Genomic DNA, 24322 nt, shown 5'->3' with positions numbered 1-24322 from the left:
GGATATATAGGTGCAATGGGTATCTGTTGGCTTCTGGGCTTAGTTCAATGTACTGGTTATGATCTTAGACTTAAGCATAGCAGTATGTTATGGAGCATTTCTTCCTATACTGTACCTGGAAACGCCGGGCACTGAAAGTGGGACCTCTATTACAGAGTTTTTCCCTTTTTCATATCTTGGATATAAGTGCACTCCATCTTCAAACTCAATTCCCCCAAGTTTAACATTCCTTCCTCAAACGCAGGAGTGGAAAGATCACTTCTTTTCAGTGAACAAGCAGCAGTAAACACATTACATAACCCTACTTAGATCTACATATTAAGTCAAGATTCAAAGTAAATTCAGGCACATGCCTTGATAGGCTATCAATACATACCAGACTTGGGGGCGGGTACATTATTATTAATGCAAATCTTCAGCCATTTAATATTCTGAAAACTAAACTTCTAAAATCCTGCCAATTCAAGTGACTCCTTTCCATACAGCAATAGGAAATACCTCCTTTTCATCTTCAACTCCTCATCGAGAAATGGAGATTAAGGCTAATGAGAATATAAAGCCACATGATCTACACTGCCTATCTATGCTAATTTTGTAGATATTCTGAAACCAGTAACTAGGAATATATTTTATGAAATTAATAAACAAACAAAAAATAGTTCAGGAATGCATATGCGCAACTTCAAGTAGCAGAAGCTAAAAGCAATTTCCTAGAAATGTAATGGCCCCGAATGGCATATTTTGTAAGCATGCTTTTCCACAGAGAACAGGTAATTTAAATTCAAGGATCAGTTTATATTAAGTAACCCATTTCTCACTACTTCATTTATTTTGAAGTCCCTCATGAGGAGCACCAGGGGAATCCTCTGGCTTTTATACAATTTTCATAACTTCTTTTCCCCAAAACAAAGGGATATATTAACAGAGAACAATAGGAAAATCTCAGTGGTTACCTGTGTTCCTGTCTGGTAAAATACAGCAATGCTTCTGCAGAATGCCAGGCAAAACCTGTTATAGGAAGAACAAAACAAAAATAATGTCCGTTAGTGTTTGAGAGCAAAAGGACAGTGTAATTAAATTAAATGGCTGGCACCCCTTTTTGTGCATAATATCAAACATGTCACATCATTATTGCTTCTTTTTTCACTGGGTACTTATCCTTATTCAGTTCTCTGGCACTGTGGGTTAAGCCACAGAGCCTAGGACTTGCCAATCAGAAGGTCGGCGGTTCGAATCCCCGCGACGGGGTGAGCTCCCGTTGCTCGGTCCCTGCTCCTGCCAACCTAGCAGTTCGAAAGCACGTCAAAGTGCAAGTAGATAAATAGGTACCGCTCCAGCAGGAAGGTAAATGGCGTTTCCGTGCACTGCTCTGGTTCGCCAGAAGCAGCTTAGTCATGCTGACCACATGACCTGGAAGCTGTACGCCGGCTCTCTCGGCCTATAAAGCGAGATGAGCGCCGCAACCCCAGAGTCGGTCACGACTGGACCTAATGGTCAGAAGAGTTTGGATTTGATATCCCGCCTTTCACTCCCCTTCAGGAGTCTCAAAGCAGATAACATTCTCCTTTCCCTTCCTCCCCCACAACAAACACTCTGTGAGGTGAGTGGGGCTGAGAGACTTCAGAGAAAGGTGACTAGCCCAAGGTTACTCAGCAGCTGCATGTGGAGGAGTGGGGAAGCGAACCCGGTTCACCAGATTACGAGTCCACCGCTCTTAACCACTACACCACACTGGCTGGGGTCCCTTTACCTTTCTTTACTCATTATGCTGGCTGGAGCTGATAGGAATTAGGTCACTGGCTGCCCTAACTAACTAGTAGAAGCCTTACTTGTTAACAGGCAAAACACACTGCAGATATTAATATTGTGCAGTTTGAAGCAACTGGATACATAACAACTGACTCCTTTTGGAATAAATCAATGTCCAGACCCATAAAAATATTGTTTAAACTTTTACTTGCAGAACTCTTCAAAAACAGAACATAAGCATTGAAGACACATCCAAAAATCTCCACACTGTATCTTGTGCTGTGCAGCACAGGCTCAGCATTTTAGAAAAGACAAAATAATTCAAAAAGACCTAGACTCAGAGGTCTGTCTCTCCCCACAGCCTGCTTCCCAGGCTCCATTGGCCTTAGGCTGTTTACTCTCCCTTCAGGAGAGCTTCATTTTTATCCTCACTCCCTCCATGAAGTTTCGGAGACAAAAACTCAAAGGCAACTCCCTTCCCAATGGAGATTTGCAACCAAATATCTTTTGTCACCTGATCTAAGGTTACAACACTCACATGTTAGCTAGCAGAAAACAACAATTAGATAATTATCAACTCAGCAAGAGCTTAGAGTCCACTTAGAAAACTACTGTGAAAAAACATTGGGAGATTTTCTTGAGGAGCAACATTAAACCTTGCAGTCATCCCTATCAGTCCTAGACAAAGCAATGATAACCCATTCAGTCCTCCAAATTAAGAAGTGACGATGGAGTTAGAGGCAGAGTTGGGCCAAGACACTGTCACTTCCTGAGGTGAAGGTTGAGAGGTAAACACACCTCAATCCATGTACAAGAAACTGAATAGACTGGCCATCGAATTTTACTTCAACTGTGGCATTTGAGGGCAGTAAAGGTAAAGGTAAAGGTACCCCTGCCCGAACGGGCCAGTCTTGACAGACTCTGGGGTTTGTGCGCCCATCTCACATCTATAGGCCGGGGGCCAGCGCTGTCCGCAGACACTTCCGGGTCACGTGGCCAGCGTGACAAGCTGCATCTGGCGAGCCAGCGCAGCACACGGAACGCCGTTTACCTTCCCGCTGGTAAGCGTTACCTATTTATCTACTTGCACCCGGGGGTGCTTTCGAACTGCTAGGTTGGCAGGCGCTGGGACCGAGCGACGGGAGCGCACCCCGCCGCGGGGATTCGAACCGCCGACCTTTCGATCGGCAAGCCCTAGGCGCTGACTTTTACCCACAGCGCCACCCGCGTCCCTTGAGGGCAGTAGCCTCACACCAAGGGTACAGAGCAGGCTGTCTGGCATGGCTAACACCTCACAACCATCATCCACTCATCACTCTGCCTAGCGCTTGCTCACTATCTGTTCAAATAAATGCTGCAGTGTTTCAGCAGCAGCCGCAGCACCACTAGGTGTTTCTTCAGCAGAGCAACATTTGCACAATGCCTGCTGGTGTTCATGACTTCCTGCCTGCTTTTGTTATGGGGTTTCTCCCCCAACCACTCTTTGTGATGTGCTGAGGGAAAGTGAACAGGCAAATGAGTGACCAGCCCAGGCCACAAACAGCTGGCACGGCCACCAATGGGGTACCTGCTTAGGAGGATGGGAATGGGCAGGTCAAGGGGAGCTGGGAGTCTGCAATTGCTGTCCAACATCTGCCACTTGAAGCAGCCACCTGACATTTCCCAATGGATCTCGTGTTTAGCTTTAATGCAATGGTCACAATGAAGTATAGGCGAGGGACTTTCAAATCCATTGTTCAGTTTGTTTTCTTCAGAGACTACATTCCCTATGATCTTATGTCAAAACTCAAACGTTTAACAAACAGGGCACTTGGATATAATGTTTCGGTTTTGAATTTTTCATATATTTCTGTATTTCCAAGTAAAGCAATGACACAAGACTTGGGTAGCCTTCATCTACCTTTTGTTCTTTAAATGTTTTCGTCTAGAGTTTACATCAACACCAGGTTGGCAAAGGCTGACCAGTAGCATTTCAAGTACCTGATCCCTGCACTCATGAGTAGAGAATCACTTATTTAAAATGAAAACGAATGGTGTGGATTTATAATCAGCTTAGTTGATCTATATTCAACTTAGTGAACACATTTCAGAAATAAAAGAAATCATTGGAGTTTCAAGCAGGCATAATTTCTCAGCTAAGTGATTTCTGAATTTAAAAGTATTTCCTCTGATAACAAAACAAAACAAAAATGTAGCAGGAAATTTTTCCTTGATGATTCAACAAACTCTGAGAGTCAATCAGACACCAAAGATACAACATCAAACTCAGAAATACCAAAATATATGTTCACTGTTCATGAGTAACGGCGTGACGCACACCTTTGCAAATTACGGTTGCATTTTTATGACACAGTTCTCCTATCACAGGATGATTCCCACAATTAACCAAGACAGGAAACGTGTAATGTGTCACTCAGCGAATAATCTGTTGCTTCAGCCCTCGATATGTTGAGCGCTACTAGTTCCGTTATGACAGATACAGAACCCGTTTCTAAAGGATCAGAGCTTCCCCAGCAGTCACAAAGCAGGGGAGGACTAAGGGGTGGTGGGAAGGGAAAATACCAGCTATGATTCCTTTCCTGTTGCAACATATCTTGATCAGGTAGTTCACATGTGTCACATGCAGGTGGACATTAAATACCTGCAAATGCAAGAAAGTCAAAGCCTCTCTGCTTTGAATGGCCAAGGGATTTCTTGCTGAAAATGAGGTATCCTTTATTTAGTAGTGAATCAACAAATTTTTTAAATAAAAAAGTATAGGTTTTTCCAAGAGAGTAGTAAAATGCATCTGTTTTGCATTTAAGAACATCAGCAACATGGGGCCTCTAAACAGGATTGGGCCCACAAATAGTGCTTGGGTTGCCTCTCCCAGGCTCCAGCTCTTCCAGATTCAAAGCACCTGAAAACTGGAGGGGTGTGGTTTTCCCCCAGGACAAGGTCTCCAGACATGCAGACGTTCTGGATGAAACAAAGCAATTGAAGGACATCTCATCTGCCAACGTACAAGGCAATTTCGAAAGCTGCATTCCCCTTCTACTGCTGTGTAATGAGACTGGGCAGGGAAGCAGGAAAAGAGTGCAATAAAGACATCTCAGCCAAGATCTCTAGCAATTCTGACAAGAGATTAAATATCTAGCTGGATAAAAATAGTGCCCAAATCTAATATATTGAGTAGGAGGTGAACCAATGAATATGGTCTATTTAGCTTCATTTTTCACTTTTGTCATTGCCAAAAAAAAACCCACCTCCATTCTTTTGGCATGTTTTACAGAACCCCATGGACTTGCAAGCTCCCGCTTGCATCTGCCAGGATTTTTACTCCACTGTTAGAGCAGATGAATCTTGAGAGGTGACCAGAGCACTGTCTAGTTCTGTTATGTTGGATGAGTTTCAGTTAGTAGAGCTCAAAGATGTGGACAAGGTTTTCGGATCAGTTAGAGTGACCACTTGTGTTCTGGATCCTAGTCCCTCTTGGCTGTTAAAATTAACAGGGTGGGGACAGCTGGCTAGGCCAGGGAGGTGATAAAAACCTCCTTACGAGATGGGTTGGTCCATGCAAGGTTCCTGAGTGGGTGGTCACAGACCAGATCCAGGCATTCATGGAGGAAACTGGTTTTCTAGATCCATTTCAATCAAGGTTTAGGCCCAGTTTGGACATAGAAACCACTTTGGTCACCCTGTATGATGACCTCCATTGGGAGACAGGAGAAATGTGTCCCTGTTAATTCTCCTTGACTTCTCAGTCGCTTTTGAAACAATCAACCATGTTATACTTCTGGAGAGCTTGTCTGAGATAGGGGTCAGTGACACTGCTTTGTGGTGGTTCTGGTCCTACTCAGATTGTCATTTCCAGAGGGTGATGCGTAAGCAGTGCTGTTCAGCCCCATGGAGCATTCAATGTTACAGGGAACCAGGCAGAGGGCCTTCTCAGTAGTGGCACCTGCCCTGTGGAACGCCCTCCCACCAGATGTCAAAGAGAAAAATAACTACTAAACTTTTAGAAGACATCTGAAGGAAGCCCTGTTTAGGGAAGCTTTTAATGTTTAATAGGTTATTGTATTTTAGTGTTCTGTTGGAAGCCGCCCAGAGTGGCTGGGGAAAGCCCATCAGATGGGCGGGGTATAAATAATAAATTATGATGATGATGATGATGATGATGATGTGGGGTTCGTCAGGGTTTGATTCCCCTCCTTCTGTTTCCCTGTATAGGGAAGTTTTTAAATATTTAATGTTTTAATATTATTATTATTATTTTATATGTTGGAACTCTGAATAGATTACCAGATAATTGTTGGCATTTAACTTGCACTAAAGTAGATTGATCACAGGGTAGCCTTTTAAGCAAATTTATACCAAAGCTGTGAGTGGCATAAAAATCTACCACTTGCCTTTTTTGCCTTTGTGGTCATACTAGTTCTGAAAGAGCTATACAGCTATATAAGGCCCAAGATGCCAGCTTTCAAAAGGAAAATCAGTGTTTCCAAAACTCTGTGAAATTAGCCACAGTGAGGAATCCCTTTGGTCCAAGTTACCCATTCCAGGAGAACTAATCCAGAATGCACCAGACCATTTACTAACCAAACTTATTATCCAACACAACTCTTTGCCCACTATTTCACCTGGACACTTGTCTTTGAGCTTCTCCATCAGTAGGGCCATTTCCAAAGTCCCATTCCAGCTTCCCCATATCCTCACGTACCTGCCTGTCTTTCTTGCCACCTTATCAAACAGCCTTCATTGTATCTAAGCATTTTGCGACAGCCACACTGTCTTTTCATTTCTCTCACAGAAGTTTATCGATGCTCTTATCACTGAGCTTCTCTCTGCATCAGTTACAATTATCACAAGCATCCCATGCTATCATTGCAGCCTAGCCAGTTACTATTGTGCAGTGAGGAAAAAGAAAGGAACATTGAGTTTTTGGCATATTACTTTAAGAGTCTTCTTTATTCATCGCAATATTTTTAGCACTGATGAGCCATTTTTAGTAGATGGCGCATGTTCAGAGAACAAGTTTTGAATTCATTTCATCAGATGTCCTGTAATAAATGTGCGTGTTCAGAACTAAACTGCCTTGCTCTACTTGCTGGGAAAGCCAGCTGCTAAAATGTACAGTGCCGTAACTTAAAATGTTTAGCAAACTAAAGTGTTTAGCAGACCTGAAGTTTAAAAAAAGGGGCCACCAATTTGGTTCAGCTAGTCAGTGGAGTCAAGTTGACAGCTGCCATCAGACTAGCACAGAAGTTATCTGTCACTATGAATCATTACATTACATAATGGTGACATGCTTTATTTTTAAATCACATCAATATCCCCCCCCCCACCACCACCATTTCTTGTCTGCCTATTGATGCACTTCGGTGACAGAAGACTCTTTACGGTTGCCATTTTTCCATTTAAAAGGTGACTATGGAAACGACAAATAGAAACCGCAGCTGTCATTTTGCAAACAAGTTGGGATCTCAGAGGTTAGTGCTTAATTATAGCACTAGCTATCAATAGGCTTCCTATTCTTGCCAACATCTTGCATAATTGCAGTGTTCCTACCCAATTTAAAAATGCTCAGTGCTGTTAATGATAAACACCTGAAATAGAAACATAAATTAAAAGACAAAGGGCTGCATCCAGTGGAGGCTTTGTCCTAGTGGAAAGTGGTTATGCAAGTCAGGGAGTCAAGTTTTCACCAATCCCTCTTATTTACTTTGCTGATTAAGGAGGGGGGAGAGAGGGGGGGGACTGTCAAGGAAAAGAGCAGCTCCCTCTTGCCGGAGACTTGAACTGATTGCTTATAGAGGGCTTTTGAAATTAGGATGAAAGCCACATGAGGTTCTAAGGACGCAGGTTGCCCAAACCTAATATGCAGTGATATCCCAATATGTTTTAAATGGGTGCCCATACAGGCCCTGTTACACAAGCATAGTGCTAAGGAAAAGTGAGCATGAGATGGGAAGTACTGGTTGAAGACATTTTGTTGTATGGAGCTTAAAAAGAGGCACAGACACATAGCTCATGCCAACACCTGAAATGGGGCAGCTAGATAATATCTGCCTTCATCTATTCCACCCTCCTCTCCCATACTACCACCTAAAGCAGAGCTTTCCAAACTGTGTGTCGTGACACGTTAGTGTGTCAGCTGCAGTGTGTATGTGTGTCGCGCGAATGCTCCTCCCAGGGCTGGAAAGGGGTTCGTTTAACTTCTGGTTTGCGAGTAAAGTTGAATTGTTCTGTGGTGAAATGATGCACGTCTAAAAAGTGTGTCGCCAACATGAAAAGTTTGGAAAACTCTGACCTAAAGCAAGTCACTTCACCTGACTGAATGGCAAAGCCATCCTGGGGGTGGGGGCAATTGTCTACAAAGACCTTCAGTAATGCATGTCACTGTGTGACATTCTATGTAGAGGTGCTTTTATGAAATCACCTTGCATTTGGTTTCTCCCAGAATTTCTGTCTGAATTTGCAGTTCCACATTACGGAAAACATTTGCCGCAGGAAAATGCACCATGTCAGATTCTGCAGTTCTTCTGGAGTTCTGTTTCTGGAATGCAGACACTGAAAAAGTTCACGTTCTCCGAGATGTGTTGGTGATTATCCATGTTGGCTGGGCAATGCGCAACATATGCCCTGCATAATGCATAGCTGTCAACCGTCCCTTATTTGGCGGGAAACTCCCTTATCTCAGCGCCGTATCCCGCTGCTGTCCTGGATTGATGATATCCCATAAATTTCCTGGGTTTCAAAGGAAGCAGCTCCTCCCTCCTTGCCGGCCAGGGAGGAGGGAGGCTCCAACTGTTGCTTGGCTGCATTGCTCACCCAACAAGGAGTCTAAGAACAACTGGGGGGGGTGGAGCTGGCATGCCTTGTGCCAATCAAATTGGCCGTGTTGCCTGCTCAGTGCTTCCCAGTGGAGAGGTGACAATGGTTTTCCTTGCTGCATTCCCTTTGCCGGGTTGCTGCGCTGTGGGAACCACCGCTTGAGGCTTCGTTTGGCTGCTGGCTGGGCTTTCTGCCTTTGGCTTGGAGGGGCTCAGAAGTTGAACACACCTGTGCTCGGAATCAGATGGATACGTCATCAACCGCCCACTCACCCTTGCCGGGGAAAAGGTCTTTCTGGAGCGGGGGCACATGGTGGGGGGGGAAAGAAATCCCTTATTTTGGCTGCTGATCCCTTATTTTCGAGGCTGCTGGTTCCTTATTTTCAAATCTGTAAGTTGACAGCTATGGTATAATGTTCTCCATGCCTTCATGTGAATATACAATTGCTGGTACTTAGTATAGTCAACTCACCTTAATCTCAGCATATATGCCAGATATATCCTATAATGCATATATTATGGGTTAGAACCAGATTTAGCCATGCTTAGAGAAGCTTCACTGAAATCAATTAAATCCTACATCTTGATCCTTTTTTTAACCCTCGCTTCTGTCAGACCTTGCAGTTCTTGAGCATGAACATCCCCCCGCAATTTTCATAGGAAATCTGCCAAACTCTGCTCTACAAAGATGACAATTTATCACATTTTTGTTTCATTTTGTACTACCAGATATTTAATGTCCTTTTTATTTCCTCCTTTCTATTCCAGTTAATGGATAGAAGCAACTATGGCTTTTGCTAATATTGCTGAATGAACTGCAGAAGCAGCTTATGCAAGACATGCAGGTGGCAGATTGGAGGAGAGATGTGGGGGGACGGGACGAAAAGTGGTTGATATAGAAACACAGGATTGATGGGAGTGCAGAGGTGGCAGCAGAAAAGAGTCAAGAGATGGCATTGTTAAGATGTTTTGTCTTTTTAGAAAGAGAGAAATTTCAGCTATGTTTTATGTTTATGTAATGGATTATATGGACGCGGGTGGCACTGTGGGTTAAACCACAGAGCCTAGGACTTGTCGATCAGAAGGTCAGCGGTTTGAATCCCCGCGATGGGGTGAGCTCCCGTTGCTCGGTCCCTGCTCCTGCCAACCTAGCAGTTCAAAAGCACGTCAAATTGCAAGTAGATAAATAGGTACCGCTCTGGCGGGAAGGTAAACGGCGTTTCCATGCGCTGCTCTGGTTTGCCAGAAGCGGCTTTGTCATGCTGGCCACATGTCCCGGAAGCTGTACGCCGGCTCCCTGGGCCAATAAATTGAGATGAGCGCCATTCATCTCCATCCCAACAAGAATGCTCTGTGCTGGGATTGGCCATGGTAAGTCTCATTCTACCATAAAAACAACTCCCATGCTAGAATTCAAATAATTTAAAGGATGTAGCAGAAATGACGAATACACAAAACGGTTTCATAGGTAGGTAGGTGGGTAGGTAGGGAGACAAATAGACACACACACACACACACACACACACAGTTTAAAGCCTATCATTGCTGATTATGAGCTAAAGCAACTCAGATGTTCAGCCCATGATTGAGAGGACTACAATAAAGTGTGCATTAATCCATAAACCATTCACTCAAAGCAACCTTTCACCCCTGGTGTAGCAAGGGGAACACTTTCCCTGTTTGCAGCCCCACAACAACTGCATAATTAAACATTTGAAATAGCAAGCGTAAGGTCACTGGCTGCTGAATGTTGTAGACAAATAAATGCCCCAGGCTTGGAAACAAACCTCTTTACTTAGATGTTTGCTTTCCAATAAATATCTCAGCATAAGGATGGTGAGAGCCGAGGGAGAAAGCACTCCAGTTACAGCTTTATTTTCCTTTGACCTTATCTGCTAATTAACTGCGAATATAAGGGATAGTTAAAGTAATATACACAACAGGGGCCTGCCAAGGGTAGAATGTGGGAAGGGGAATAAGTGATTGGAAATCATAATCATAAGAGGGAGGGAAATATAGCTAAAACTCCGGCAAAATTTCAAAACGGAAGGAAGGTAGCAGCCAATCTCCATCATTTCCTGCTGAAGTGTAGGAGAGCTACAGTTTTCTGCACTTCCCAATCCAATGTACAGAACACATATATTTTTGTTACTATCAATATTTATTATTATTTTTTTGAGTTTTATTCATTTATTAACATTCTTATGTTACATCGGTAAACATTATCATATTACATCACAAGGCTTATTATAATATAATTTTCAGCATGTACACAAAGTTTATTGTCAGGGGATGGTTAGCTGCTTGTGCTTAAAATTGTGCCCCTTCAGAGTTTGTGCGACCCCACAAACCTCTGTGTGTGACAGAGCTCCTCAGACATGTCTGCTCTAGTCACTAGTAGAGTCTGACAGTGGCTGTCTGCGGAAGCGCTTCCAGCAAAGAAGTTCCTTAACGGAAACGCGTCTCCTGGACTCACGACGTGGCAGCTTCCGGCGAAGCATGGGTCTCCCTGCAGTAGCTTCTGACACCTCCCCGCTATTTTCGCTCGAAGTGTCTCTCACCCCTTTCTCTCCCCTGCTGCTTCCTGCCTGGGCTGCTGCGTCTCTCTCAGCATTACTGAGATCCTCCTCCAGAGACCCCGCGCTCCCCCTGCTGGTCCCTGCTTTGGCTGTTGACTCTCTCCCAGTCTCTGGGAGCCTTACCACTTCCCTTTCCTCCGATGTCAGTTCCCTGACATCCACCTCCCCTCCAGGGCCCCCCTCTCCCCCGCCCCTACTTTCTCCTCTGGGCGGTGAGGAGCTGAAACCCCTAAAAGAATCCTCTTCATCTTCAGACGTCTCGAACAATTCCCTCCATCGGTCTTCGTTCCGACTCGCTGAATCCTCCTCCACCTCGGAATCAGCGAACCCCTCCAACTCTTCTTCGTCGTCGGTGGTGGCGAAGTATTCCCTCCGGAACCTTGCCACTGGCTGGGGTTTTCTAGGGAATCTCTGATGAAAAGTTTCAATCAAAACTTCGTCATCTACATCCTCTGCCCTGACCCAGGTGTTTTCCGACTCCGGCTCCCCTTCCCACATTACCAAATACTCTACTTGCTCTCCCCTCCACCTGGAATCGAGAATCTCCGCTACATGGTAGCTGTGTTCTTTTTCCTCCATAGCTGGTCCCCTATTGACCCTCCCCTCTCTGTCCCCTATATACGGTGACAGCAATGATCTGTGGAACACTGGGTGCAACTTCATGTGGTTCGGTAACCGGAGTCTGAAAGCCACTGGGTTGACCTGTTGCGTGACTTCAAATGGGCCCAGTCTTTTGGGTCTTAACTTCTTACAACCTCCTTTAAATGGTAACCCTTGGGTGGACAGCCACACCTGGTCCCCCACCCTAATGCTTTCCCCTTCCCTTCTGGTTTTGTCTGCCTGCCTCTTATATTCCTCCTTCGCCCTGTTTAAATTAAGTTGGAGCTGGCGATGGATCGCTTCCATTTCTTCAACGAACTGTTCTGCGGCAGGAACGCTCCAGTTCTCCCCCTCCCCCCCTGGGAAGGCTCGGGGATGACACCCGTGATTGGCCAAAAAAGGGCTCATCCCCGTGGACACGTTCTCTGCATTGTTATAGGCAAATTCTGCCAACGCCAGCTTCTCCACCCAATCATTCTCTCTGTCATTCACATAACACCTCAAATATTGCTGGAGGACACCATTAGCTCTTTCCGCCTGCCCATTGGTTTCTGGATGACGGGCAGTGGAAAAATTCACCTCTACGTGCAATAAGCTCATGAGCTTCCTCCAGAACCTGGAAGTAAATTGTTTCCCTCGGTCCGAAACCACCCTCAAGGGGGCACCATGCAACCTAAACACATTTTCCACAAACAATTTAGCGGTTTCTTCTGCTGTGACCGCATGTGAGCAGGCTATAAAGTGGGCCATCTTGGTTAACAGGTCTACCACAACCATAATGGCTGTCTTCCCTTTGGACCTGGGCAGATCAGTCATGAAATCTATTGCCACTGCCTCCCATGGTCTTTCCGGCGTGGGTAGTGGTTCTAATAAACCTGCCGGTGCCCGCCTCTCCCCCTTGGCTCGTTGACATCGGTCACACCCTCTCACATATTCCCGCACATCTTCCCTGACCTTGGGCCACCAGAATTCCCTGGTAACCAGCCACATGGTTTTGTGTTGCCCAAAATGCCCTGCTGTGGGGCTATCGTGCAGTTGCTTGAGTACCTTTTCCCTCAATTCCCCTTCAGGTATGTATAACGCTCCCTTGTAGTACAACGCCCCGTTTCTCTCCTCAAAACCCCCGGGTTTGTCTCCCTCCCTCCTGAGACCCCTGAGTTTGTCCTGGGCGTATTCATCCTGCACCGTTCCCTCTACCAGTTCCCTTTGCCCCACCAAAGCCGCCCCACACACCCAGCGGTCCTCGGGAATAACATGGGTCTCTTCGGGTGCACCCTCTCCCTCCAAATATTCAGGTTTGCGTGAGAGAGCGTCCGCCCTAACGTTCTCCGGGCCTGGTACGTAACAAATCTCAAAGTTAAATTTGGAGAACTCCTGGGCCCATCTCAACTGCCTTTGGTTGAGCACTCGCGCAGTTCTCCAATACTCTAGATTCTTATGGTCCGTGCACACTTGCACCTTCTGTTGTGCACCAATTAGTAGGTGCCTCCATCTCCGGAAGGCCTCATAAATCGCAAGAAGTTCCCGGTCGTGCACCGTGTAGTTTCTCTCAGATTTGTTCAGCTTTCGCGAAAAGAAGGCACACGGTCGCCACTCTGACCCCTCCTTCCCCGGCTGCAGAAGAAGCACCGCCCCTATGGCTCTGTCAGAAGCGTCTGTTTCGACCCTCAGCTTTTTTTGTAAATCCACATGTAGAAGTTGTTCGTCAGAGGCGAAGGCCCTTTTCAGTTCCTCAAACGCTCGCTCCGCCTCCCCCGTCCAAACAAACTTCTTTTTGCTGCTGAGACAGTCCGTGATGGGCGCCGTCAGGTGGGCGAAGTTTCGGATGAACTTACGATAAAAGTTTCCAAACCCTAGGAACCTCTGCACATCCTTCTTGGTCTTGGGTGTTTTCCATTCCAGCACCGCTTGAACCTTGCCGGGGTCCATGGCCAACCCCTTGTCTGACAAGCGGTACCCCAGGAATTCCACCTCCTTGGTATGAAACTGACACTTCTCCAGTTTCACCCACAATCTGTTGGCTTGCAGCCTGCTCAACACTTCTCTGACGTCTCTCACATGTTGCTCCTCATTCTCCGAATACACCAACACGTCATCTAAGAAGGCCACGCAATTCTTGTAGAGCAAAGGCCCCAGTACATGGTTCATAAAGGCTTGAAAACACGCGGAGCCTGTTTGTAATCCAAAAGGCATAACGAGGTATTCAAATGCCCCCAAAGGGGTGAACATGGTGGTCTTCCATTCATCCCCTTTCCTTATACGTATCAGGTTGTACGCCCCCCTTAGGTCCAGCTTTGTAAAAATCTTTCCTTTTCGCACCCTGGTCAAAATATCATCAATCCTGGGCATAGGAAAAGCCGCCGGCTCTGTCACTGCATTTAGGGCCCGAAAGTCACATACCAGCCTCGGCTTGTCCGTGTTTTTTTTATCCACAAAAAACACTGGGCTACCCCCCGCTGCCTTGGACTCTCTGATGAAGCCTCTCTTCAGGTTCTTGTCAATGAACGCTCGCAACTCCTGCATCTCCCTGTCTGACATGGCATACAACTTGCCTACAGGAAGCTGTGCTCCAGGGAGTAAATTGATCTGGCAATCAAAGGGCCTATGCGGGGGTAGTTGGTCCGCTTCCTTCTCGCTGAACACGTCGCTGAGATCAGCATACTGTGGTGGCACCTTCCCCTTCTCCATCACTTCCGTCCCTGCTAGGGTGGCTTGGGCCCCTGCTGACCCCTTTTCCCCCCTGCAGTGTTCCAAGCAATGTGCTGAACCGAAGGAAACCACTCTTTGATGCCAGCCCACCAGCGGATCATGTAGGGCTAGCCAGCTCATTCCCAAAATAATGGGAGCGCCTCCCAAGGTGGCCACATTAAACGCTATCAGTTCTGTGTGCCTTGCCACCCTCATTATCATTGGGACAGTCTGCAAGCTGACGCCTCCTCCCAACAGTTCCCTGCCATCAATCGTGGTCACCTGCAGGGGGTTGCTTAAAGGGATAGTCTGTATCTGGTGCTCAGCAGCAAACTCCTTGCTCATGAAATTGCAGGAGCTGCCTGAGTCCAACAGCGCCTTTATTTTTAGGGGGTGTCCATTTTGCAGCTCTAGAGACACTTCAAGCACTAGAGCAGGTCGAGGAGCTTCTGGCACTGGCACTTGGGGAAGGGGCACTTTCACTGCTCTTTGGCCTGGCTGCAGTGCCCTGCTGGCAACCAGGCGTTGGCTTTTACCTGCTCCGTTTCTCCCTGCTCTTCCCCCTCAACAGCTCCCACCATCCCTTGCCATTCCTTCCTCTGGGGGCAGACTCTGGCAAAGTGGCCTGGCTGTTGGCAGAGATAGCATTTCCGGGCTCCCTTTCCCTCCTTCTTCGCCCCCTCACTGGGCTTTGAAACTGCGCGCGCGCGGGCTGTTCCGATTTCCATCGGCTCTGCCGGCGGGAAAGCTGGCTCAGGAATGTCTGGAATGCGTAACTCCTTCCAACGTTCCCCTCTCCCTTCCCGCCTCTCCAAGGCTCTTGCCTCCTGGCGCGCTCCAATGGTCAGCGCAGATTTGGTCAGCTGATCCATAGACCCCGCCCTGGGGCTCCTGGCCAGCTCGTCTTTCACAGCTGAAGAAAGACCTTCTTCAAATAGCATCTGAATGGGTGCCGCCGATAAATCCCACCCCAATCTGTGAATCAGCATGGTAAATTCAGTCCAGTACTCACGAACAGATCTGCTTCCCTGCTTGCAAGCCATTAGCTGTCTGCGTACCAACCCTTCCTCAATATCGCTGGAAAACATGATATCCATTGCACGAAAGAATTTCATAGTGTCCTTTAGGATATCGTTGTGCGTTGCCATCAGGGGTCGAACCCAGTCCCGCGCCCCCTTCTCAAGATGCCCAATTACGAACGCAACTCGCGATTCCTCATCAGGGAACTCATCAAACTGCACATTCAGAGCATATTGCATCTCAGTCCTAAAGGCATGGTAATCCTTGGGGTCCCCCCCAAACTTCTGCACCAATCCTGGTACCTTTCTGGGGAACTGAGTGGTTCTCCCCTTTTTGTCAGCATCCTGAGCCCTTCTCTCCTCGAGCCTCGCCGTCTGCAGCGCAAGTTGGACCTCCAGAGCTTGATACCTTTCTTCCAAGCTTGGACCAGCTCCAACCCCTGCGTCTCCGGTTCCGACTGGGTTGCTCATGATGCTTTCTCCTGCACAGGCAGCGTACAGAGACTGTCAGACTGCTGTCAGGGGATGGTTAGCTGCTTGTGCTTAAAATTGTGCCCCTTCAGAGTTTGTGCGACCCCACAAACCTCTGTGTGTGACAGAGCTCCTCAGACATGTCTGCTCTAGTCACTAGTAGAGTCTGACAGTGGCTGTCTGCGGAAGCGCTTCCAGCAAAGAAGTTCCTTAACGGAAACGCGTCTCCTGGACTCACGACGTGGCAGCTTCCGGCGAAGCATGGGTCTCCCTGCAGTAGCTTCTGACACCTCCCCGCTATTTTCGCTCGAAGTGTCTCTCACCCCTTTCTCTCCCCTGCTGCTTCCTGCCTGGGCTGCTGCGTCTCTCTCAGCATTACTGAGATCCTCCTCCAGAGACCCCGCGCTCCCCCTGCTGGTCCCTGCTTTGGCTGTTGACTCTCTCCCAGTCTCTGGGAGCCTTACCACTTCCCTTTCCTCCGATGTCAGTTCCCTGACATTTATATACAAAGTTTATACACCTAAAGGAAAAAAAACAAGGACAAAAAACTATTCCAAGATCATATATGTACCAACACTTTGGACTTCCTGTCTATCCCGTTGTATATTCCTTTTTTACAAATGAATGTACTCTTATTGTTGTATATTTCTTTACATTTTATCTAATACATTCCTATATCAATATGTACCCTTGGTCTTATTTCTCAACTCAGTCTCTCTCCAATGTCAATCGAATGCTAGCATAGATAGTGAACCTTTACTGTATTTTTGAACATATATATTATATCTATCCCACTTTTCCATAAATTTTTGTTTTGAATTGTCTCTCAGGCTATTTGTCAACTGCACCATTTCAGCAAATTCTTGTAGCTTGTTATGCCAATCCGTTATTGTTGGGACTTCTTCTTCCTTCCACCCCTTTGCCACCAAAGTCCGAGCTGCAGCTGTTGCATATAAAAAGACCTCCCTATTTATTATTTTTAAAAACACTCTTTGGGAAAGGATAGGGTTACAAAAACCAAAGCCATTACAATTGCAAAGAGAGAGAAATCCCAGCTATAGCTCATTTGTTTTACTCACACACAATTTAGATAAGCCTCAATAGAAAAATTAAATTAAGATACCTTGGTGTCTGGCATACTTAAACTACTCAGGTGTTTTCCCATGCCAATAAAGTATCTGGTTCTATCTTTATTAATGTGCTTGCGGCTAAAGTTAGGTTTATGGTCAGGAAACAGGTAGGTAACCTTGCTTATGTGGGAAGAATGCAACTTACGAGGCTTGAGAAATCTAAAAGTACAACCAAGTGTGCTTGACTCAGTATTGCTGTCACTTACAGGAGCTACTGAGGTATGTCAGTCCTCAGTCGCTCCTTTTCCCCTTTTCATATATTTTAAAGAATGAGCGAGAGAAGTTGAGCCGTGACAAATATCCCTGCCTACCACAGATTTGTTCTATTTTGAGTTTAGAATGCTGTAGAGTTTAGAAACTATAGAAGTCTGTGAAGTAACACTCGACTCATTCCAGCCCACTATGACTTCCATGCACACTGTGTACATTTAGACTACATTTAAAACCCATGACTTCCTCCAGAGAATACTGTGGACTGCAGTTTACCCCTTGCAGAGCTACAATTCCCAGCAACAGTTCCTAGGATTCTTTGGGGGAACGCCACGTGATTCAAACATACGTGGTGTGCATGCACCCTCTCAGGATCATTCCATGGGGAGAATAAATGCATCTGAGTTCAAAGGTCTGCTGCACCTACAAAAGATTACAAATTGGAGACTAACGGTGCAATTCCATGCATCTTTACTCAGGAGTTGTCCCGCTTTTTCCAGTGATGCTATCTTTCTTATGTGTTTAAGACTGCAGACAGACTGTATAGTTATAAATATGTAGGGGGCCCATGTGTCCTATTTTGCAATCCTCGATTTGAGATGTTCTCAGAGGGTAGTCCTCTATTTGAAGGGCAGCCAGGTTAAAGATAAAGAGCCACCAGAAGGTAGAAAAGGGGCTTTGCAGTTTCCCATTAACAGTGAGCATCTGAACAGCTGAGTTTGCAAGCTCACAGCTGACCTGGTCACCATTTCCCCCACTATCGTGAGCTATATTGTATTTCTATTCAAATTATAGTAATTATTTCTAAGTTTGTATCTACACATATGAATTAGCATATTATGCAACCTTATACAAAATAGGGCACAGTTTTGTATAAAGGTTGTGTGATATGCTAATTTATATGTGTAGATACAAACTTAGAAATAATTTCCTTTGGGGGAGGTGTTATGTACTGAAGTTCTCACCCTGGGCCAGCAGGGGGATACTATAGATAGTTTTCACTCAGGTCCACATATGCAAATAAGGAATTGAAAGTGACGTTTAGTGATTGGATAGTTACAGAAAGTTGATACTGTTGCTTTGTAGTTGAGCTCTATATAAGCAGGTTGGCTGAACCCTTCAGCCCAGTTCTGTTCTGGCCTGTGAATAAACAAGAGCTGTTTGAAGAATCGCTGTGTCGTCTGATATGTTCACCCACAACTTAACAGGAGGGATTTGTAAGTGGAATATATACATATATCACATGTTCCCAGGTACGCAGTGGAGTACAACCTAAGCTATTCTTTGTTCAGGGATGGCTTCAAAACACAACTACTAGCATGCTTGCCTCCTCTTTTTGATCATGCTCTGGTCTATCCACTTAACCCATCTCTAAATATTCTGGTAGATGTGGCTAGTAATATTTCAACTTGCTACTTAGCTTCCAATTACATTTTCCCAGCTGAAATAAAAGAGAGCATTTGGCCTCAAATCATTTCTTTAATGGACTGTGCAGGCTACAAGATGGTTCCCTTTTTGACATCTCACTCTCCCCACAAGGCAAGAGCTTCAAGTTATTTACTGTTATTGTCAGCTTACCATCTTATCTACATAACAGTGAGTGTTGATAGGAAAATATCAAACAAATCCTTGTTATGTAATGACAATATTCTAGATCACAGAGTTTTGTTCTCCTACCCCAAAAAGGGAAAGAGAGCTTCTCCCACTAATAAATCTGTCAAAGCTAGTTCCTACTTGCCTCGCCAAACATTTTACTATACATTGCAGCTAAATGGTAGACTAAATGTTCTGTCTCTAAGAAATGTTCATGGTATAATTATGGACCTATATACAACACTCCGATTTTGGACAGATGTTGAGCATTTTACACAGGAGTTAGGATCGTGTGTACTTTTTTGGAATGTTATTTTATTTTACTTCTTTATAGGCCTGGATTCATGTTCTGCTTTTCCTACATGACCCTTACCAGTGTTTTAATAGACTCTTAATTTGTTCCTGGAATATTCAGAAGCTCTTACATTCTCATAAAGCCTACAGACACTTAAAAATATGCTGCTCATGATATACAACAGGCTGGTAACCTGTATCCTGGTTGACCTGTATCCTAAAGATATGCATAGGCTACTTGTTTGCCCCCAGGAATTCTTGCCCACTTGAGAAGGAAGGAAGGAAGGAAGGAAGGAAGGAAGGAAGGAAGGAAGGAAAGCTGCATTTAACATTTAATCCTGGTAGATCTATGGTGAGGCATAGGTAGATCGTGATTGATCACTGGGTCCCTTTCCTTAGTGTTGCTAAAATCGATTCTGGCCCTGCCCCCATTGTTGCACGATCTGCAGAACAGATCTGTTTGTTTCCCTAGCTATTTGTTGGTCAGTGGCTGTTCCTCTTTCCCCCCAAAAAAACCCTTAAAAGCTCAACAACTCTGACCTGAAGCCCCCCAGTTTTTAATTCTGAAAGTAGGTCACAGTCTCTTGGGAGTTGGCCACCCCTGCTGTATCAGAATGAAGTATTGGTTGCTTTCTTTTCCTCATGAGCATCAAGTGAAAGATTCTCCCCCAGGACTCCACCCCCTCCCCACTTAAGCACAGAATGTTTTGCTGGTCAGCTTGGTTTTGTTTTTTAAAATAAAACACAGGTGCAACTTGGTGACCTTTTATGCCATGCATATTTAATTGTTTGATATAAAACTTGCCTACTGTAATTAAATCCAAGTATACTAATGTTGCTGGCATCCATCTGTGTCAAATGACAATGGAGTGTGCCTCCGCATATTTTGTCTATGTTTACCCTGGCTCCATTTTCCTTCCCTTCCACTGTTGGGTCCCTCGGGCTGAATTAGAAATTGCAAGCCTATTGGGGTAGAGACATGCCCTGTTTATAAAGCCCTGGGTATACCGCTATAGCTACATCAACCACCCAATTTTGAAGAGGAAGAAGAGCCAAGTCCCTTCCACAAAGCAATTCAAGAATTGTTTTAGATAACTGGACAAAATACAAGCATGCCTAAATCAAAATCTTTAAATTAGAATTATTATTGATCCTATCTTATAAAACTTAACAAGGAGTAGATTCAGTGTCTGCTTAGCATACAAAATAGTTTATGATCACACTGTTGCTTACAATCAGCAAAACTTGACCTGTGTGACGTTAGTATAGAAAGCAATTGGACCTGGCAATAGATAATGTCAGATATGCTTGTCTCTGCTAGCCTGTCAGAGTTAAACAAAAAGGGTTGAACAAAAGTCCTCCAGCCCATTATTAGGAAAGGCAGACTTCAACCACCGCCAGTCTCACAAAAACAACTTGGGAAATGTTCTAAAATCCCATGTTTTGACAGCCACGACTTCAGTTACAACAGTAAGCACGCTAAAGCACTTGGGACTCCCCCCCCCAAATTATTTCCAGTATCTAATTGGCTACACATTTTAGAAGACCTTGGCAACTTTTAACTCAACCAGCATGTATGACAACCCACCAGAGGCTCGATATTCTTCCTAGGTTTGCTGGTTGCCTAAGGCCACAAAGACAGAGGGCTTGTCAAATCTCTGACACACCACAATAAATGGCCAGGAGGCTGTGATCTGCTTGGCATCTCAGTAGTTGAATGTTCCTGTAATACAGGTGACTTTCAAAAAACAGTTTTGGGGCCTTTGAAAGTTGCAGGTTCTGGGAGAGCAGGTGTTTGCGCTGATGGGGTCTGAGATGGCTGAGTGACTAACTAGTAGAAGGATCTTGACATTGTGGTGGACAACCCAATGCAGCTGCTGACCTGGTCTGTGGAGGCTTTGAAAAAGGCAAATTCCATGTTGGGAATAATTCAAAAACCTCCACAAATCTGACAATACCACACAATGCAACTGGGAATATTGTGCACCATTCTGCTCACTGCACTTCAAAAAGGACATTGTAGAGAAGGAAAAGTTAGAGCGTCTCCACCTCCATCGTTCTGCCCGGACACTGAGGTTCAGTGCTGAGGGCCTTCTGGCAGTTCCCTTGCTGCGAGAAGCCAAGTTACAGGGAACCAGGCAGAGGGCCTTCTCGGTAGTGGCACCCACCCTGTGGAATGCCCTCCCACCAGATGTCAAGGAGAAAAACAACTACCAGACTTTTAGAAGACATCTGAAGGCAGCCCTGTTTAGGGAAGCTTTTAATGTTTAATAGACTATTGCATTTTAATATTCTGTTGGAAGCTGCTCAGAGTGGCTGGGGAAATCCAGCCAGATGGGCAGGGTATAAATTAATTATTATTATTATTATTATTATTATTATTATTATTATTATTATTAGGAATTAGTGGGGGGTGGCTGGAGGAAAGATTACAAAGTTGGGAACATGATAAGAGAGCCATCAAATTTTTCTTCCTCTCTCATAACCTGGGGTCATCCAGTGATTTTCTTTGCTGCACTTATATCCTGTTCTTCCTCCCAAAGGAAACCAAACAGAGGGAGGTTCAGGACAGGCAAGAGCAAGTATTCACACAACACATATTCAAAATATGCAATCTGCTATCGCAAGACATAGTAATGGACAGCTATAGAAGGGGATTAGATGAATTCCTGGAGAATAAAGGCTACCCATGGCTACTAGGCAAGAGGCCTATATGTTACCGCCATTGCGGGAGGAAGTATGGCCTCAGCCAGTTGCTCAGCAACAGCAAGAGGGCTATTGTGCTCCTGCTTTTGGGCCTCCCAAAGGCATCTGAATGGTCACTGTGGGAAAGAGGATGTTGGATGAGAAAGGCCTTTGGCTCTTCTTCTTATTCATAAGTGGAAATGAGCAATTAAGAACCATTGGCTAGTGCCAGTTATTATCTTATTTAAAAAGGTTGAAACAGTTTTACACTCTTTGTCAGCTGATAGATAACTTAATGGAGTACATTCCATTATACCTACGTTTTCACACATATTAATCAACTCCAAAGCCATCTTTAGAGCTATTTAAGACAGGACTCTCTTTTTTTAGTCCATACAAGCAGTCCTGATCAACTATGGGAATGGAATCAGCAGCAATTTACATTACTAGATTGGGAAATGTGGGGGGTTTTTTGGGGGGTGGTTCTATTCATGAGAGGAGCAAAAGCTTTGGAAGACGGTATTTCTTAGCTCTTCTAGGGAAGTATATTTTGATCAGGAGCCATTGCGATCCTGTGGTTCTTGTTGTTCGGTCTTTGTGAATATTTCTATAATCTTCTAAGGGCATTTAATGCTGAAGATTAAACTGACACACTCATTTACTGCTGATTACAATCTCTGCGGTAGCTTTAGAATATGGTCAGTCTCCCAACAGAGAAAAATACATAGTAACGTAGCATTAAAGGCTTTATAAATGGGTAACTGATAAACAACTGCGGGAGGGAATAGAAATGTGTTTGTTTAAATCAGATATGGGAATGACTTCCTCCTTGGGGTAAGCCCTCCAGGAGGCATCTCTCTCTCTCTCTCTCTGGTCACACACATGTTATTTCCCCAAGACACACCCATCACCAGTCCTGCTTTCCACCCTCCTTGTGTGTTTCTGCTTTGATAATGGTCCTTATTTGTCTCGAAGGTGGATAGACAGGTCTGAGAATAAACTAACCTTTGTTGCACAAAGGTAAAACCCGCACATGTTGCTCTGCCTACTTTTGCCTTTGGCACCACACATCACTAGAATGTGGCCCCTGGAAGGCTGCCTGGAATGGAATGGGGCCCTTGGTCTGCAAAAAAACCATTCCCTATTCCTTCGCTATGGTAACATTGGGAAGTATACAACTTCATGGGTGGAGAAATGGCTGCAAGGATTTTCTCGCCTGGTCATGGTCTCCTCTCCTTAGAAGATAACAATCAGATGGGAAGGATCCACACGACTGGCTCTGCCCACATGGTTCTGGAGGTTGAAATATTACCACAGTGGCACAGGAAGGAGCTGCAGGGACAGGGCGAGCACACTGTTAGCCTGGCACATTGATGTTAGACTGGCACATTGATACCTTCACTAGAGAAAAGAACCATCACTGGTAAGGAAAAGCAAAGAAAACCAAAATGGTTTAGAGCTTGTTTGGTGTTGAGAACTGAAATACGGTGCAAATGGATTGGGGGGGGGCTTAGTTCAGAGATAAGCAAGACGACAACACATACTACCCCATGGCATGGCAGTCTAAAACAGTGCTGAAATATATATTTGGTTTACACCTGTTTAGAGCTGTTGCAGGGGAGTGTTGGGTAAATCTAAGGAGTATAAATGTTATAGGGAATTGCAAAACCAGGTCATGTGGCAACTTCCTGAAGCTAATCTATCTGGTCAAATGTGATGGACTCCATGGAAAGTTCCAGCTGGTGGTAAATGGTAACATAATTGTTGCACAAATAAACTGCAAATTAGTTGGGTAACTAAACTACAATATCTAACAGAACAGAGTAGTGATTGGAATGTTGGGCTGGAACTGGGGGAGACTTGGATTCAAAAGTCCCACTCAGACGTGGAACTTTCTAGGCCTAACCTACCTCACAGGGTTGTTGTGAGGATAAAAGGAGGGCGGAACAGGCATGTAATACCTGAACTCCTTGGAAGGAGGTCAGGAATAAAAAATACAGTGGTACCTTGGGTTTTGAATGACTCCATTGACAAACGTTTCGGAATTCGAATGCCAAAACCCCGAAAGTAAACGCTTCCATTTTCGAACGTGCCTCGGAAGTCGAATGGCTTCCGCTGAGGTACTACTGTATTTTTCTTGATATTCTCTGTAAATTTGCAGTCTGCCCTTTGCGCCTCAGTTTTTGAATGTTTCGGAAGTCCAACCGGAAGTCCAAAACCGAGGTTCCACTGTATATAGTAACAGGACATGTTCATGGGGGGGGGGAGCTTTCCCCAACCCTGAATCAACAGCATAATATGCAATGTGGAGCAAAATCAAGACTTGTTCTGCTAATAAAATTTAGGGGCTCTTCCTGTAAACGAATCCTTAGCAGCAATGAACTTTAATTGCAGATGATGGGAGGAATTCAACGTAGCGCTGTGGCAATCATTCTGTCCCTGCAAGCATTTCAGCCAGCCAGATGGAACGAAACCCCCCCCTCCTCCCACTG

General features: G+C 45.1%; 1 protein-coding gene across 4 annotated transcripts in view; it reads right to left on the bottom strand.

Annotated features, from left to right (window-relative positions):
* DLGAP2 (DLG associated protein 2) overlaps positions 1–24322 on the bottom strand; it is a 402575-nt gene that overhangs the window by 339835 nt on the left and 38418 nt on the right. For all 4 annotated transcript variants that reach the window (XM_082215473.1, XM_082215468.1, XM_082215475.1 and 1 more), the window contains one exon: positions 954–1008. In XM_082215473.1, coding sequence (XP_082071599.1) covers positions 954–1008 — 55 coding nt within the window. The remainder of the gene's footprint in view (positions 1–953; positions 1009–24322) is intronic.

The sequence above is a fragment of the Podarcis vaucheri genome (assembly GCF_965113315.1).
Source record: "Podarcis vaucheri genome assembly, chromosome: 3".
Taxonomy (NCBI): Eukaryota; Metazoa; Chordata; class Lepidosauria; order Squamata; family Lacertidae; genus Podarcis; species Podarcis vaucheri.
The sequence above is the reverse complement of the archived record's forward strand: the minus strand, read 5'-3'. Positions and strand labels throughout refer to the sequence as shown.